The 14,118-nt window shown below is 26.2% G+C and overlaps 1 protein-coding gene across 2 annotated transcripts; it reads left to right on the forward strand.

Moving 5' to 3' along the window:
• Positions 1 to 1,578: 1,578 nt before the first annotated feature.
• Positions 1,579 to 11,234, forward strand: LOC112802627 (2-alkenal reductase (NADP(+)-dependent)). 2 transcript variants are annotated; one of them, XM_025845913.3, is made up of 5 exons: positions 1,579 to 2,012; positions 3,154 to 3,334; positions 5,850 to 6,016; positions 6,302 to 6,384; positions 10,730 to 11,234. In XM_025845913.3, the coding sequence occupies exons 1-5, from the start codon at positions 1,779 to 1,781 to the stop codon at positions 11,106 to 11,108; spliced, it is 1,044 nt and encodes a 347-aa protein (XP_025701698.1). In that variant the 5' UTR covers positions 1,579 to 1,778; the 3' UTR covers positions 11,109 to 11,234. The 2 variants fall into 2 exon arrangements, with proteins under 2 accessions (XP_025701698.1, XP_072093882.1); XM_072237781.1 differs by having other exon boundaries at positions 10,904 to 11,234.
• Positions 11,235 to 14,118: the final 2,884 nt, after the last annotated feature.

Raw genomic sequence — 14,118 nt, forward strand, 5'->3', positions numbered from 1 at the left:
AAAAATTTAACAAAAAAATAAAAATAATAAATAATAATAAAAGAAAGCTCATATAAAAGAGAAATAATAAGAAAAGAAGGTCAATTCACCTAATAAGAATTCTCTAAATAATACAATAATATGTCTATAGGATAAAATTGGTAAAAAAAATAAATATTTAAGATAAATGACTAAAAACAACGCAAAAACTAAAAATTATTACTTCTAGTAAACATAATTTTAAATACAAAATCATTTTTACATTTGTCAAATTAAAAATTAGTGAAACAAAAATTTAAAACGTTCAAAAAACTTAAAACATACTTTTTCTTCTCAGACGATTTACCAAACACACCCGAAATCATCCTAACTTCCTAAACATTTTACATATTCAACCTTCTTTCGGTTTCGTATTTCACAATTATCGCAAGTCCCAACCCAGACTAAATCTTTAGCCACTATTTGCATTTATTTATTAAATTTAAACAACCGAATCAAGGAATCACGTCGACATGTGATTCCATTTTGTCGTCGCCAGGAGTGATGTCTTTTGCAGGTCAAGTTGTCAATAAAATTAAAGGGCATTGGCCATCACTAATGATTGAGTTTAATTTTAATTATTAATATTATAAAATATTTTATATCATTATTTAATTTTAATGATATTATATTATATAATTAAATATATATATATATAATTTTTTATACTAATATTGTATTAAAATTAATAAAATATTTTTTATTATAAATTTAATTTTGATATAAATAAATTAATTTTACATGTATATCCAATTATATAATACCACATTAATAAGAGTAACTACTAATAATCATATAAAAAAATAGATATATAATTATGTATAAAATATTTTTGTATTGTCAGTGTATCAAATTCTTTTTATTATTTATAAAGTTTTGCTAATATATATTTTAAGAATACATTTTAAAATACTATAAGGGTTTTTCTTAAAAGATATTTTTATACTTTTAATACATTAAATACATAAAAAACTTAAAGTTATTTATTATTATATTTTTAAAATAAATATTCAGATAATTTGTTTGTTAATTAGTTATCGTTAGACGCTTTGTCAATAAGTTAGCGTTGGACATATGACGTTATTAATTAATACTATTAGCTGCCGAACCTGCTATATATATATATATATATATATATATGCTATGGTTTAGTTCACTAACAACTAATGAGCTATATATACTTCCATTACTTCTTATTTTATTATTTTATTATAAAATATTTTAAATATATACTAAAATTAACTATCAAAATAAATTATTAGTGTAAAATATACATTAAAATATAAAATATATATTAAAAATTAAATTAAATTATACATGTATTTATATATAAATATATAATAACTAATTTTAGTGTGTCCATAATATTTTTATTTCGTTATATACATATATATATATATATATATATATATATATATATATATATATATATATATAAACTAAATTATTATAACAGTTAAAGGAGTAAAACCAAATTTTAAAACTAAACGTTCTTGAATATAAAAAATTAAAAAGCATCAAAACTAACGTTCACAATGTAGAGACTCCCGATACTGCCAAAGCTTTTCTATCTTAATTATTCCGCCATATATATATATAGAAGAAGGCTAATATTAACATTACCGAACTCGTTTCAACCACTATATAATATTGTTTCCTTTTTCCCTGTACATTATATATACATCCGAACTCTCCTACCTCATCGATTTCATACAGTTAGCTAGCAAACCAATTAGGGAATAAGGTGAAAAATTTATTATATGGAAGTGAGCAACAAATACGTTGTGGTAAAGCATCATATTCAAGATGCACCAAAAGAGTCTGATTTTGAGATCAAAATTGGGGCTTTGATACTTTCAGTTGATTCAGGATCCAATGATGTAATTGTGAAGAATTTGTATATCTCTATTGATCCATATCAGATAAACCGCATGAAGAGCAACGACCCTTCGCAAACTTCTATAAGCTTTGCTGCTCCCATAACGCCAGGCGAGGTACGTATATATATTTGCCATATTGCCACAGATTCTCATTTTGATATTCTGGCACTATAAAAAAAGATATTAAGTACTGTTAAATTATTGTCAGAAAAACGAATAAAATTTTATAGTAAATTAATTACTGTAAAAAAGAATCCGATAGTATATATAAACTTCAACAGTAATCATTTATTATCAGGGTTTTTTTGTTTAACAATAATTACTGTCGGATTCTACAATTGATTACCTGCTGAAAAAATTATTTGGTTATCGGCGAATTTTTTCGACAATAATGTTAGCGCCACAATATCTTATTTCTCGCACTATTGCTATCGGATTATTTTTTCGATAAATTTGACAGTAATCTAAATTTTTTTTATATTGTGACGCAATTTTTTTAATTTTAATTTTAACTTTTTATTTAAATTTATTTTTTATATAATTAATGGTCAATTTATAAATAATAGAAACTATATATGTAGTATTAAATATCAAATATTTAAATAAATTAAAGTCAAATAGATCAAATAAATACAATAAAATAGTAAACACAAAATCATAATCACTAAAGATCTTGGTAGTAGTCGTCGTCTTCGTCGTTTCCATGGTCCTGTTGAGGCGAAGGAAAAGGCAGTGATGTCTGTGTCCCGCCAACAGCACGCTGCCACTAGCAGGGTTGATGTCAGCGACGCGCATTTGAGCCTGGTACACCTCTATCTGAGCCTCCATCTGCTGAAGCCGCTCTAAATGTTCCCTCCACTCCAACCTGAGGTCATCTATGGCACACATGTGAAGATTTTCTAATACCTCCCTCGAGTCTCGATCAGCTTCTGAGTCTATTTGTGAAGGCTGCGGTGAGTTCCTACACCTGCAGCCTCAAATCAATGCGTTCCTTTGCTGAAGCAGACGAGGGGCTCAACGTGGGAGCGCGGAGGGTACTGGCGAAGAACAATTCCAACCCGTATACATAGTTCTTGTATGGCCGCTAAGACGGTCTCACACCAAACCGCAACAGGATCGACAACTGAAGCATCAGAGTCATTGGCGTCCTCGCCATTTTGCTGAGATTGCAGAATCACAGCCTCTAATCTCTGCATATAGGACTCTTAATGTATTTAATATTTGCGTCCTCTTATACCTTGCAACTTTTATATAGGCAATTGATGGTGTTGCTATTGGAAAAGTTCTGGTGGCTTCTGACAACGGTAAATTTCAGAAAGACGATTTGGTTATGGGAGTTTTCACTTGGGCAGAGTACAGTCTCGTTAAGGAAGAGAGCATAATAAAAAAGTTGGAGCCATCTGAATTTCCACTCACTTATCATCTTGGAGTTTTAGGTAATTTTGTCTGTACATTTTTTTTATTAAGTAATTCAAGTTAAGTATAAATAAGAAATCAAAGCACATGGAAGAAGTCGTGTCAATTATTTCAAGACAATAAAAAATATTCTTGAGACTATTTATTTAACGAAAAAAATTACTGAGTAAATTAAATTATTATTTTGTTACACAAAAGATTTAATTTTTTATAATAATAATAATAATATATGTTATGGTGATTACTGATTACGATAATTATTTAATTTTTAATAATATTTAAAAACATTAAATATAAATTTTATTTTGATATATTAATAATATAAAACTTTTTTATACATATATCAAATTATATATTGTTATATTTATAAAAATAATTATTTTTTATAATTAATATATAAATAATTATCCAAAAGAATAGACATAATTAAATAACTGTGTAGAATAATTTACTATGTTAATATATCAAAATTAAATTCTTAAAATATTTTTTAAGTATTATCAAAATTGTATAACTACCTAAATATATAATAATAATAATAATAATAATAATAATCATAAACTTATATATACTTAAAAATTATATTTGTCACACAAAAATATACCAAATATAGAGACATATAGAGAGCCTTGGAAATCAAATGTTGGCATTTTGTTACTATGGCAGAAAACTAAAATGCAAACATAAATTTATAAATCGAACTTTGACTAATTTTTTGAACCTTTTGAATAATTCTCGAATATTCTCGCAAAAATGATTGAATAATATATAAAAATTATTTATTATTTATAGAAACTATACATAAAAAAATGAGCAAATTTTCCGGCACCCTTCACCATTTTGAGGGTAAAATACCTTTTACCCCTATGTTAAGTGGCATCAATTTATTAGGGCAAATGATAAAATATATATGGACCCATTCATGTTAACTCAAAACAATGCAAACACCGTTAACAATAAACGAAACTCTTGTTTCACTAGTTAATCCATACTAATTAATAACTAAACTCTTAAAGGCTGAAACTGCATTTTGTTAGTCCTTAATATTTAAAAAATAATAAAAAAATTTGTCCAAATAATTCAAAATTATTTTATTTAAAATTCATTAATTAATACTAAAATAATTATATAATTTTAGATGTAATAAATATATAATTACAAATGCTATGTTAAATAAAATAATTTTACATATTGTCTCTATAGTATTATCATTTTAGTTATATATGTCACTACTGAGGTAAATAGCTAGTAATAAATGCAAAAGTTTTTCTTATTCCCTTTTCGATAGAATTTTTATTCCATTTGATGATTTTATATTTGAAATTCTCAAATTCATAAAACCATAAATAGAATTTTGTATTCATGTATCATTACAATTCAAATACAGGATTAATAGTATATATGACATATATAATAATAAATTAGGATAAAATTTATATATATTTAAATATGTGACTTATCTGAAGAAAAGAGATAAGTCTAATATATTTTTTTTAATTAACTAGAATAGCGGAAAATAAAAATTTAAAAAATAATTGAATTTAAAATATAAATTAAAAGAAAAGAAAAGGTTGATTGAGAGTAAAAAATTAAAATAAGCATTGTAATGTAACATTTTAACCAATAATTTAACTTTGCGAACATTTAACATCCATTAATTTCAAAAAACAAAAATATTAATGAAGTATATTCATAAAAATAAAATATTACTATATGCAATTTATTTTTTCTAATGCTAACTTGTGACTTATCCTATGATTAGATTTTCACAATAAACCTATTATTTATTTGAGAGACAATTTTTCATAAAAGTTGTTATTTGTATCATATACTTAATTAACAGGACATTTTCTCCTTATTGACTTTATCCACTTCTATTGTTTTTGTAACATTTTAGTTTTTTGAATTATGTTCATTCTTCAATAATGAATTAATTAAAATGATTATGATTTAAAATTTAAATTCATAATAAAAAATTATAAAATAATATTTTTAAAAAATTAAGATATCTAATTTAAAATTTAAAAATATAAAAATACTAGTTTTAGTAAGGAAAAGTATAGGGTACCAACATATTATCTGCCAACTTCTGCCAATTCTTATTTATATTTGTGTTTTATGGAAGTGTGTTCGTAGATGTGTCTAATAATTAATATATTTTAAATACATATATAAAGAGACACATCCAAAAAATATATCTATAAATACACTTCTATTAAACACAGTTATAAAAAAGACATTTTTATTAGACACATCCATGAACACACTTTCATAAAACACAATTATAAATAAGAGTTGGCAAAAATTGGCAGATATGCTGTTGATAACGTAACAGAACCGTTTTAGTAAATTCTTAACCGATCATAAATAACTCTTAAAGATATAGTTATAACTAATTCTCTATTTATTTAATTTGAATAAGCTTTAGTTATACGAGAACATGAGAAAACTAGCTTTATTCTTTGAATTTAGTATAAAATCAATATCAAATTCAATAACTTTTTTTCTTGTCTTCTTTTTCACTGATGCTTGTAGGTTTTAATGGATTATCAGCCTACGCGGGATTTTTCGAAGTATGCAAACCGCAAAAGGGTGAAAATGTCTTTGTGTCAGCAGCATGTGGGGCTGTGGGCAATTTGGTTGGGCAATATGCCAAACTATTCGGTTGCTATGTTGTTGGCTGTGCTGGGAGTCAAGACAAGGTCAACTATGCAACACTACGACTATACATAGTACAAGTAGTTTGCCATTATATGAAGCGGCACTCTACTATACAGATGAAGTGATATAGAGAGAAAAAATAAATTTTTTTATAGTTATTTTTTATTATTTTATTATTATTTAAAGTGTGAGTCCTATCTTTTTTAATTTCTCTTTCATCTTATAAAAAAAAATCTATAAACTTACATATTTACCATATAATTCACTTTATATGAATCCAACATTAGTTTTATTTCAAAAGCCTAATTCATTGCAATTTGTTGTAGGTGACATTACTCAAAGACAAGCTTGGGTTTGACGATGCATTCAACTACAAAGAAGAAAAAGATCTAACATCTATCCTGGCAAGGTTTGTTAGTGATTTGTGATAAATTATTAATTTTTTCTGATAAAAAAGTTATTCATAGAAAAATCAAACCATACCTATAGATAGCAGAAAAAGTATAATATTTATATTTAAAAACGAAGATAAACATTCTTTATGATAAATAATAAATTGTATAATTCACAATATCTGATTTCGAAAAATTTTAATGAGTAGAAATTGAAACAAATCTAAGTGTTTTTTGTTTCTAAATCTATATACACAGATGTGACACTAAAATACCTTTCCTTTTTTAATAAATCTAAATATTTTTCAAATATGCAAAAACTTTTATGAATATTCTTTCCAAACTTAGAAAATCTGTAGTACTAAAGCTATAACGCCCATAAAAAATCATTACCATTACAAAAGAGGATAAATAAACACCAAAAAAAATATTTTGATTTAGCCAGAATAACAAAATTAAAATTCAAAAATTCAGATGTAAAAATCAAAACAATAGAAATTAAAAAGGAAGAGAGGAAGAATGAAAATAAATAGGAGAAGAAAAAGAAGATAGGGAAGGGAAACAAAAGAAAGGGAGAGAGGCAGAAGGAAGACAATAACTAGAAAAAAAGATGAAGGAAAGAAGGAAAAAGCAAAGAGAGCATATAGATGGTGAGAGAGAGAAAAGAAGGGAAAAGGAGAAAAAGAAAAAAAAGGGCCACTGTACTGTACTGCTACCAACACAATAGCGAACCTTCCAGCGTTAGGTACTTGGTCTTTGCAAAGGGAGAGAAGAGAGTTTTATTTAGGCTATGTTTTGTTGGAAGGAAAGAAATAAAGAGAAAGGAAATAAAAAAAAGAAAGAAAAGAAAAGAAATTAAATGGATTTTTATTTTCTTTAGATGTGTTTGAATGAAAAAAAAATAAGAAGGAAAAAAATGTTATAAAAAGATAATTTTATTTTTATATTATAATATATATTAAAAAAGTGAAGAGGTAGTATTAAAAGTAAAGAGAAAAATATTAGTTTTCTCTCTATTTTCTTTCCAATGTTGGAGAGAAAAAAAATTGGCGGAAAATAATCATTTTCCTCTTCAACCAAATAATGAAAAATAATCATTTTCCTTTCTATTTTTTTTCTCTTTTTTTTTTCTTTTCATTTTCCTCTCAAACAAACATAGCATTAAGGATGGATAAAGGGAAAAGGTAGTTTTTTTTCGGAGTAAAGTATTGTTTTGGTTTCCAAAGTTTGAATCAAGTCCTAATTTAGTTTCTAACATTTTAAAACTCCTATTTCAGTCTTAAAAAATTTCAAACATTCTATTTTTGTTTCAAAAAGTTTTAAACGATTCAATGTTGTCTCACTAGTAAATTTGATATGAACAATTAGCCTATTTAAGAGATCATAACGTTTGATTTTAGTACACAAATAAAATTGACCTATCAATGATCACCAACGTAAAATTTTTTTCTTTTATTATAGAACTTTGATGATTGATTGATAGGATTAGAAATTTTATTACAAAAAATATATTGAAAAAAAAGTGTTATAAGAAGATTTTGATTACATTTCTCTAACACAAGGAAGAAGATGACTTAACAATAACGTTGTTAACATTCACGTCATTTACTGGTTAGTTATTTGTGCAAATTTAATGGTAGGATACTATTGGACTCTTTAAAAATTTTTTAGGACAAAAATAAGATGTTTAAAATGTTAGGAACCAAATTAGAATATGACTAAAATATTGAAAGACTAAAATAATATTTTATTTTTTCTTAATAAAAGATTCTATGAAGAGTTTAAATAAAAAAAACTTGTAATCCTATTGTGCATTAAAATTTTTTATAAAGAGTAAATTATTATTTTTATTTATAAAATTCAAAACATTGGAAAATTTATTTATGAATGAATAAAATTTATGTTGTACTAATAAAAAATTCAACAAAAATATCCAAATATAATTTATTTATGAATATATTTATTAACATTTAGAATTTTTATTGGTAAAAATAGTAGTTTAAATATTCATCATTCATAGATACAAAGGTAACATTTTTGTTCATTAACAAGAAAATTTGTTAGTATTTTAAAATTTCATGAATAAAATGCTAGTTTATTTTAAAATTATTCTACAACTAACATGCACTTTTTTAGATAATATGTAGCCACCAAGTTTTTTTTCACTTTTTTTTATTGCCTGTTTTTCATGTTTGGGTTTTTTTTATTATCATCATCATCTAAAAAAACTATTTATATATCAAAATCAGCCATTAAAATTAGTTACTATATATTTGTATACGAATATAAGGTAAGTTACTTATTTAAATTATATAAACACTAAAATTACTAAATTGTCCTAAAAATAAATCTTTTACCATTTTATCCTCTCACAAAAACTAGCAAAGAACCCACAATTTATTGGCTTTTAAACAAAAACGTAAAACGTGTATAGCATAAATCGTTGGTTTTTATTAGGTTTCAAGGTCTTCAAAAATCTAACATAAAATACAGGAAAGTACCACGAGTTAGTGGGTTGAAGATACTGCAACATAAAATTATTTTAAATAATATAAATTTAAGATGATACCTAACATAAATTAAATGATCTAACATAAATTATTGTTTTTTATGAGAATATGATATAAATCCAAGATGATACCTACGATTTAAGAACATAAGGAATCAAAACTCAATCAAAGGCAACGATTTAGTATGTCAATCAGAACATTTTGATGGTATAAATTTGCCAAAGTAGTATAGAAGAGTGTAGTAGAGTGAAAAAATAGGTGATAGTTTCTTAGCATTTGTCCATTGTAAGGGAAAAATTAAAGAAACTAGATAATCTATCGGTCCATTATTAATCAAGTTGATGTTAGTTAAATTTTTTTTCTCAATGTTTTTTGGAGTGCTAATAGTGACAATATTAATATTACAATACAATAAGTTAAAAATATTTTTATGTACTCTTTTAATACTAATTGAGATGTTAGTTTTAGTTAAAAAATTTAATAGTGTAATTTAATTTACTTGTTAATATTCCATCCAATTTTGTTAACATTTCATCCAAATTTTAACTAAAACTAACATCTCGGTTAATACTCAAAAGAGTAGATAAAAAATATTTTAAATAAGATTAACTTACTATATTGTAATATTATAAATTATAATTTTTAATATGTCATTTTAATGTAGGATTGTAATATTAATATTGTCTTTATATTAGCACTTCAAAAAAAGTATTGAGAACAAAAATTTAAACTAAGATCAACTTAATCAATAATAGATCGGTAGATTATTTAATTTCTTTAAAAAATTTCTTTTGCAATGAACAAGTACTAAGAAACTATTACCCATTTTTTCAATCTATTACACTCTTCTATATTATTTTGGCCAATTTATACCGTCAAAATGCTCTAATCCATACACTAAATTGTTACCTTTCAACGAGTTTTGATTCCTAACGTTCCTAAATCGTGGGTAACATCTTGGATTTATATCACATCCTCATAAATCGTGACATTTAAAATGATTTTGTATTCCAGCATTTTCAACCCACTAAATCATAGTATTTTCTTGTATTTTAGTATATATTTTTGAAGACTTTAAAATCCAATAAAAGCCAACTATTTATGTTACATATTATTTTATGTATTTGCTTAAAAGCCAACAAATCGTGGATTTTTTTTATTGGTTTTACATTTTCATTTAAAATATTTATAAATCACACAATTTATATTAAAGGTGAGAGAACATAATGGTAAAGGATTTGTTTTTAGGACAATTTAATAATTTTTGTGTTCATATAATTTAAATACCTAAATTACCCAAAAAGAAAACACACACATATATGCATGTATATACGTTGCTTAACTTATTTTTAATATGTATCTTATATTCTAACATATATTTTATACTAGTGGTTGATTTTAGTACACATCTAATTAACATGGTTGATCATCATCATTACCACTACTACTATTATTATTATTGTTGTTGTTGTTATTATTAAAATCTAAACTTTAATTTAAACAAAAATCATTTATCATGTCCTGGCCTTTTTCAGTATTTTTAGTTAAATAAAAGTACTTTTAAAGCTTTAGTAATAAAGTGGATTTTACTATGTATGTGTTTATGGTGGCTACAGTGACTATGTAAATGTTATAAAAATTAAAGTCATATTTTTTTTTTATATTTTGGTAACATTTCTTTTAGTAACACTTTTTAAAAAGTGTTGTTAAATTATAAAAAAAATGTTTAACTCTAACTTTAAGATACTTATTGAAACACTATAATTACTATAGCATAGATATACAAGAATGCACCTAGTAATTAATAATCAAACGAACATATATGAAATTGTTTATTCTATTTTTAGTTTAGGTACTTTCCTAATGGAATTGACGTATATTTCGATAATGTTGGGGGAGAAATGCTAGAGGCAGCAGTTGCGAATATGAATACATTTGGTAGAGTATCTATTTGTGGAGTAATCTCACAATATACTGATGCAGAAAAGAGATCATCACCAAACATGTTGAATGTTGTGTATAACAGAATCAACATTAGAGGATTTTTGGCTGCCGATTTTATGAATGTTTTTCCAGACTTCATTGCAAAAACATCAGCCTATCTTCAAACTGGAAGGTTGCATGTGATTGAAGACGTGTCATCTGGTGTTGAGAGCATCCCTTCTGCTTTTGTAGGAATCTTCAATGGAAATAATGTTGGAAAGAAAATTGTTAAGGTAGCTGAAGAATAATAAGCAAATGAGTTACAGATGATATTTAATAAAATTTGCTGTAACTAATTTAACCTTTTATGAAGGTAAATAGCGTGTAATGATGAGCAAAGTTAATAAAATTAATAGTCCTTATTGTCCAGTAAATCATGAAACGAAACCATAAAAGTTGATAATGCACATAATTTGGTATTTTCAGGTAAAAAAATCATTCACTCAAAAAGATATAATAATAATAATAATAATAATAATAATAATAATAATAATAATAATAATAATAATTTATTATCTATTTTGATATTAGGATGGTGTAGTAAAATGAATAGCACTTTCGAAGTACATGCACGCACTTAATTGTGCTACATTAGCTAACTATATCTTGGCACGTGTAACGCACTCATAATATGATTCATTGTGTTTGAGTCATAATAGACCAACTAGTTTTTAGATTTTAGATAATTTATTATAAAAGAATTACTAAAAACTTACGAATGTTTTAAAAAAAATGAGTCAAATGAGTCGATGTGTCTATCTCCTTAATTGATGAGGAAAAAATCAATATATTCAGATATTGGCCAGTGTATCAAATAGTTCAAGTAATATCAATGTGAGTGAATATTATTTCCACGAAAATTAATAAATTAAGACAAACAACGTCTAATTAAATCTCTAATTAGATTTATCAAACCTTGACAAGAGGGTTGAAGATTTAAATTAGAAGCAAGAACACTGAAGAAGATAACAAGAGAATACTTTACGAGGTTGGAAGAAAATCAATGGATGAAGATGTTGAAGGCCTCGAAGATGTTTAATTCTTAAAAAAATAATGCTTATGCTTTCTTATTTTAATTTATGCAAAAATCTTTTCACAGCAAATAATTTATAATCAAATTTCAATTCCTTGGTAATTTAATTTCTCTTAACCCAATTAATCGCCAATTCTTTAGTCAACTAATCAAGAGAAGAGGTAAAAAATGGTTTCGATTTTTAAGCCACACAATATTCAAAAACTATCCCTAGTTGAATTATATATCATGTATTCAAAACTAGTTCTAAATAATTGAAGATTATAAGATGAGTTTCAAGCTAATTCCGAAATTAATTTTTCCGAAGTAATAACAGAATCTGTAACCCCCACACCACTAGAATGTCATGCTTTTGACTGCACCACTTTGATAATGAGAATATTACGATGACTTCTATATATAACTATAATAAATAGAAGGCTTTACCTAAAATTTTTATTGACTTCTTCTTGAATAACCGAAAATATTTTTCTTTTATACGTACATACAAACATACAAATCATCACAACACTTTTACATTTACTAGAATAATATATACAAGTAATATACAAACATATAATATAAAATCACAACTCCAATCTCTCTATAAAGATATATAAATAACGATAACAAAGGCGAGAAAACAGATCTAAGAGAATACAACAAATAAAGCACAACCAAAAGCTTAGTAAACACTTCTTAGACTCCTTCGTCTATTTCCTGAAAATGTAAATTGGTCAATTTAATTCAATTGTCGTTTACTTTTCCTAATTTTGATCATCGGGCACATTACTCATTTCCTACTTCTTTCATGATTTACCATATCAATATGTAAAGTTAACCAAGCACATCAAACTTAGCCGCAATCGAATTTACCAACCAAAACCATCATCTCATCTTGTCTCATTACTCGTGGAAAACAAACACAAGCAATTCACCTAAAATCAAGCACAACAACGTACAGATAATTCAAATAGTACAAGTAGCAAATGAATAGATTAACAAGTAGGCAAACTAAATAATTATGTGCACCCAAACAAATACATATGATGCATGTCTATCCTACTAGCCGTGAGCTCAAGTGTTGGTTAAACTATCAGACCCGACACAGTATCTAACTCGGATATCGTCTCTCTGTTGCGCATCCCCAAGAGAAATAATACGAAGGAGAGTGCCTTTCCACCTTCTCTTGGAGGTATTACCAGGGGGAATAATACGAAAGAGAGTGTCTTTCCAATTTTTCCTATGAGGCCGTGCTACATAAAACAACAGAGAGTGCTATCTCACACAAAGGAGGGTGTCTTCTCACCTTGCAACCAGAAAGAATGTAAGAGAATAACACAAAGAAGAGAGTCTTTCTACCTTTCCTACATTCACACCACAACTTCGAGCAAGTGGGATAAAACCATCATCCTTACCCAGTGCCGGTGCCTCATCAACAACGGAAGTGGGACAAAACCCACATCCTTTTCACACAAGCAGGACAAAACTCATGTCCTTACCAATCCGGTCTTCATATCATATTTACAATTATAATCATAATTTTAGAAGATATAACTCATCATAACCCATTCATTTATTAAAATAATCAACTTCATTAATTCGTGAGTGGAACTATGCCACCGCCCTCACCATGGACGAAACGAACCACCATCCCCACAACATTAAAATTTTTCATTTAACAAAGTTTCATCAATTAACTTCAAATTCATCTTAAGTTTAATAATTTTTCTAAAAAGACACAAGAATCATTTTATTTTTCCAACCATAATCTTAATTAAAAACATAATCATTTATTCAATTTCAAGTAGATTCTTATAAAAATTTTGGCATAAACTCTCCTAAAAATCAAACTTTCCACTTTTCAAGGGTCCATCCAACCAAACATCTCTCAACCCTTCTCTGTAACACCCTATCATATAGAGCTTTACGCCCAGGTCGTAAGTCAAAGGTGGTAAAACGCTACAACCTCTAAAAACAAAATAGAGCCTTGAAGGAAAAAGTTATACAAAAATCAAGACCAAACAATTTTGTCACACTTGAAAAGCGTTAAGATTGAAAGCTTATACAAAAAAACCAAGAGACATGTATATATAAGTAGAGTTCCAAAGGATAGTTACATAATCAAACTCTAGACAAGACCTGCGAAGCAAAGGCCATCTAGAATATATATATATATACAACCCAGCAGTGAACCAAAAGACAAATACAAAACCTAGTTCTCCATAGTCAACCTCTAAGAGGGA

This window comes from Arachis hypogaea, chromosome 5 (genome assembly GCF_003086295.3).
Source record: "Arachis hypogaea cultivar Tifrunner chromosome 5, arahy.Tifrunner.gnm2.J5K5, whole genome shotgun sequence".
Lineage (NCBI taxonomy): Eukaryota > Viridiplantae > Streptophyta > Magnoliopsida > Fabales > Fabaceae > Arachis > Arachis hypogaea.